The sequence below is a fragment of the Colobus angolensis genome, unplaced genomic scaffold, assembly GCF_000951035.1.
Source record: "Colobus angolensis palliatus isolate OR3802 unplaced genomic scaffold, Cang.pa_1.0 Scaffold316, whole genome shotgun sequence".
NCBI lineage: Eukaryota > Metazoa > Chordata > Mammalia > Primates > Cercopithecidae > Colobus > Colobus angolensis.
The window spans coordinates 447,494-451,781 of record NW_012116444.1 but is presented as its reverse complement, the minus strand read 5'-3'; the positions used below and the strand labels follow the sequence as shown (position 1 = coordinate 451,781).

General features: G+C 44.7%; 1 protein-coding gene across 1 annotated transcript in view; it reads left to right on the top strand.

Moving 5' to 3' along the window:
• The window catches only part of PI4K2A (phosphatidylinositol 4-kinase type 2 alpha), a 38,194-nt gene that overhangs the window by 27,488 nt on the left and 6,418 nt on the right, over nucleotides 1-4,288 (top strand). Inside the window, exons 7-8 of the mRNA XM_011951171.1 lie at nucleotides 626-759; nucleotides 1,249-1,308. Coding sequence (XP_011806561.1) covers nucleotides 626-759; nucleotides 1,249-1,308 — 194 coding nt within the window. The remainder of the gene's footprint in view (nucleotides 1-625; nucleotides 760-1,248; nucleotides 1,309-4,288) is intronic.

Below are 4,288 nucleotides of genomic sequence, written 5' to 3'. Positions count from 1 at the left end.
AATCTCCTGACCTTGTGATCTGCCCGCCTCGGCCTCCCAAAGTGCTGGGATTACAGGTGTCAGCCACCGCGCCCAGCCCTTTTAAAATTTTTTAATTTGTTATTTTATTGTTTTAGTGTATATTTCCTGAAATACCTTTTTTTTTTCTGTTATCTGAGGACTATCTTTCCATAATTTATTTTATTTATATCTCTAAATATAAGCTGCCTATCAGTATTCTGTCTTCCTTGTTACATTTCCTACCCTGTTGAAACTGAGAAGCTTTTGGAAAGGAGGAGAAATAAACCTAGGGAGTCAGTAGCCCCTTTTGCAGCATTGGTCTTCCTTTTCAGAAGGACCATCTCAGCGTCTCAATAGCAAGCAGTTGCTTCTAGACCTTGCATCTTGGAAAGTCATGTAATGTTTGAGAAAGAGCTCTGAGATTAGGCAGTCCTGGGTTTGAAGCCTGGTTCCTCTACTGACTAGCTAGGTAACCTTTACAATTAAGAGCACTTGTAAGTTTTTGTTTCTGTTGTATATCAGGGAAGAGGGGTTCTCCTTTAGAAAGTGCCTTGACCGGTGGAGGACACAGATGAGCAGGGACTTTTCCAACAGCGGCTTTGCCTGTGGCTTTTCCTCTTTTCAGATCCTTTTTACTGGGCCTGGTTGCCCCAGGCGAAAGTCCCATTTTCTCAGGAGATAAAAGATCTGATCCTTCCAAAGATATCGGACCCTAACTTCGTCAAGGACTTGGAAGAGGACCTTTATGAACTCTTCAAGGTTAGCCCTGGGAACCTCAGCCCTGTTATCATGTGGAAGAAGGAATTTTTAATGGTTTTTTAAATTGGTCCTGACACAAGCCAAGAGGAAATAGCTAACACCTTTCTGACTTGAGTTAGCCAACGAATAGCAAGATTTCCACATGTGGACAGCAGGACCTGGTTTGGATGGGTTTGAGAGAAATGGGCAGGGGTGATAAATCACACTGATGTGTCTCTCCTGTGCATCATGTGGCTGCAATGTATCTGCAGGGCTTTCGTTTTAATATGGAGCACTGCAGCCTAGAGTTTGAGATGCAGAGGAAGATACTGACTTGTTTTCTGTTTCCTCATCTGTAAAGCAGGGAGTTCTTGTGGGAGTAGTTGACTTCACCAAGCTGCAGAAGCCTTATGCAGGTTTTCTTTATTAGAAAGTTTCTAACTAGGGGAAAAAATGGGTTCCTGTGAGGCATTCACACGGGTTCCATCTCCTTCTGGTCTTCTTTTGCAGAAGGATCCTGGTTTCGACAGGGGCCAGTTCCATAAGCAGATTGCTGTCATGCGGGGCCAGGTAAGCCTGGGACATCCTCCCAGTATCTTTTTGGTGTCTCTCTGGGAGGGTTGTGTCCTCCGGTTGAGCAAATGTTTGAAGCTTGTGTTTTACACCCTTTTTTTTTTTTTTTTTTTGAGACTGAGTCTTACTCTGTCACCCAGGCTGAAGTGCAGTAGCATGATCTCCACTCACTGCAACCTCTGCCTCCCAGGTTAAAGCAATTCTTGTGCCTCAGCTTCCCAAGTAGCTAAGATTACAGGCGCATGTCACAACGCCCGGCTAATTTTTACGTTTTTAGTAGAGACGGGGTTTTACCATTGTTGGCCAGGCTGGTCTTGAACTCCTGACCTCAAGTGATGCACCTTCCTCAGCCTGCCGAAGCGCTGGGATTACAGGCATGAGGCACTGTGCCCGGCCATGTTTTATATCTTTTTTCAGTCTGTTCCATATATTATTTATGGCTGTACCCTAACACCTAGGAGAGGAAACGTGGCCCTCCCAATTCTCCCACCTCTTCCCTTGTATCTAGTGCTTGATGAAGCACTTAATGTGTGCTTATCTCTGCTAGTTGCTAGGTAATTCATTGGTAGTTAAACTAATGCTCGCTGTCCTCAAGTTGCTCAAGGCAGGCTGTATGTTTTGGTGGTTAAGATCTGGGCCCTGGAGCCAAACTGCTTCACTACTTGGAAGCTCTGTGGCCTGGGGCAAAAGCCTCTGTTTTCTTGTTCATAAAACAGAATAGTAATAATATATTGCACAGTTGGCTGGAGGATTTCACGAGATAATGCTTATCAAGCGTTTAGTTAAAAGAGTACTGGGCACATGAAGCACTCAGATATTGATTATGGTTATAATGTTGTTATAGGTACAAGTTACATTATTCCTTCTCCTTCCACTTCACCTTAAAGGGAGCTAAGGAAACCAAGGGGATTGTTGATCTTCCAAAGCATAGTAAAGAAATGCTTGAAAAATGGTTTGAAAACTCTGTAGGGTACTGGTATTATGCTTATCACTTTGAAGTCTTCTTAAAGAGAGCTGGGATGGCCTAGTGGTTAAGGGTACAAACTGGTCAGAGTGCCTGGGTTTTTGAAGCCTGGCTCTGCCATTTACTACCTGTGAGATTTTGGGCAAGTTACTTAAATCTCTCCTTCCCTTAGTTTCCTCGTGTCTAATGTGGGATCAATAATAGTAGCTGAGACCAGGCATGGTGGCTCACACCTGTAATCCCAGCACTTTGAGAGGCTGAGGTAGGCAGATCACTTGAGCTAAGGAGTTGGAGACCAGCCTGGACAACATGGTGAAACCCCATCTCTACAAAAAATACAAAAATTAGCCGTGTGTGGTGGCGCACGCCTGTAATCCTAGCTACTTAGGAGGCTAAGGTGGGAGGATCGCTTGAACCTGGGAGGTCTAGGATGCAGTGAACTGAGATGGCACCACTGCAGTCCAGTCTGGGGGACAGAGTGAGAACCTGTCTCAAGATAATAATAATAATAATGGTACCTGCCTTACAGAATTATTATGAGATAAATGATTTGAAACAGAGTAGTACCTGGCATATTGAAATACTCAATTTGTAGTATTAATAGCTGTTAGGATTATGATTTTTGTATACAGAAAATTCAACTTCTCCCGTCTTTAAAGGGCAAGAGGATCTTCTCAGCCTTAATTCTGCATTTACTTCTTCCTGCCATTTATCTAAAGACCTCTGATGACAGCACCTCCTGGGCTTGCTGAGCCCGTTTTTCCCTGGAAGTAGGTTGGACAGAGGGTTTTTTTTTTTTTTTGGAGACAGAGTCTTGCTCTGTCACCTAGGCTGGAGTGCAGTGTTACAATCTTGGCTCACTGCAACCTTCACTTCCCAGGTTCAAGTGATTCTCCTGCCTCAGCCTCCCAAGTAGCTGGGATTACAGGTGCATGGTATCACACCTAGCTAATTTTTGTATTTTTAGTAGAGATGGGGTTTCACCGTGTTGGCCAGGCTGGTCTCAAACTCCTGACCTCAGGTGATCTGCCCGCCTTGGCCTCCCAAAGTGCTGGGATTACAGGAGTGAGCCACTGAGCCCGACCCGGACAGAGGTTTTAAGAACTACAATTATTGTAGCTGTCTGAATACCAGTAACATAGTATTCCTACATTTCCCAAGTAATGTAAGGGATTAATTAGGCTGGCAGAATTTTTGGAAACATTAAAAGCCACATGATAGACTCTGATATTATGGAACTCAGCATAAAGAAATAAACTGGCTTCTCCAGTTGATATAGGCTGTGCTTCTTTCCATATTGCAGTGTCTTGTCTAATTTCTTCCCAGCTCAGTCCCTTGCCAACCCTTCTCCCATTACTCAGATAGGGCCATTATTCAGGGTGATAGGGGAGGCTGGGGTAGTGCAGTTTTATTTCTTTCCATCTTGTGCTCCTGATGTCTTCAGAGGAGCTTTTGGCATCTTGTAACCTACAGCACCTACTACCTTAGGGTGACCATCCAGCTCCTTCCAACATGCACGTGGCCAGTATATCGCTCACGTGCTTACTTGTCTGCAATTCACACATCAAAGCAAAATGGTCCTCTGCACTATAGAAATCTGACAAAGCACAGAGAAAAGAGGTCATAACCCTGTCTACATAGCTGAGCCATTATCACAGGATGGGCTGCAGTACAAGGGCCCTGAGATGTAGGAAAAGAGTGAAGAGGCCCCACAGGGACACAGTCAGGTGATAGAAGTTGTTACTCAAAGGCTTCTCACCAGGAGTTAAAGAATCTAGGGTCTGACACAGATGTATATTTTGCTAACAGCAATTCCAGGCTCAGTATTGTGACCGCGGAGCCACAGGGACCCCACGCACATTCCGTTGCCTTACCCGATGGCTTGTGACATGGAGAGAACTGACTAAAACCATTTGATAAACTCCTGCCTTGTCTAGCCCCGTGTTCGCTGTGAACGCTGTAGAGGCAGGTTGGCCAGTCTGTACCTGGACTTTGAATAAATCTTCTGTATCC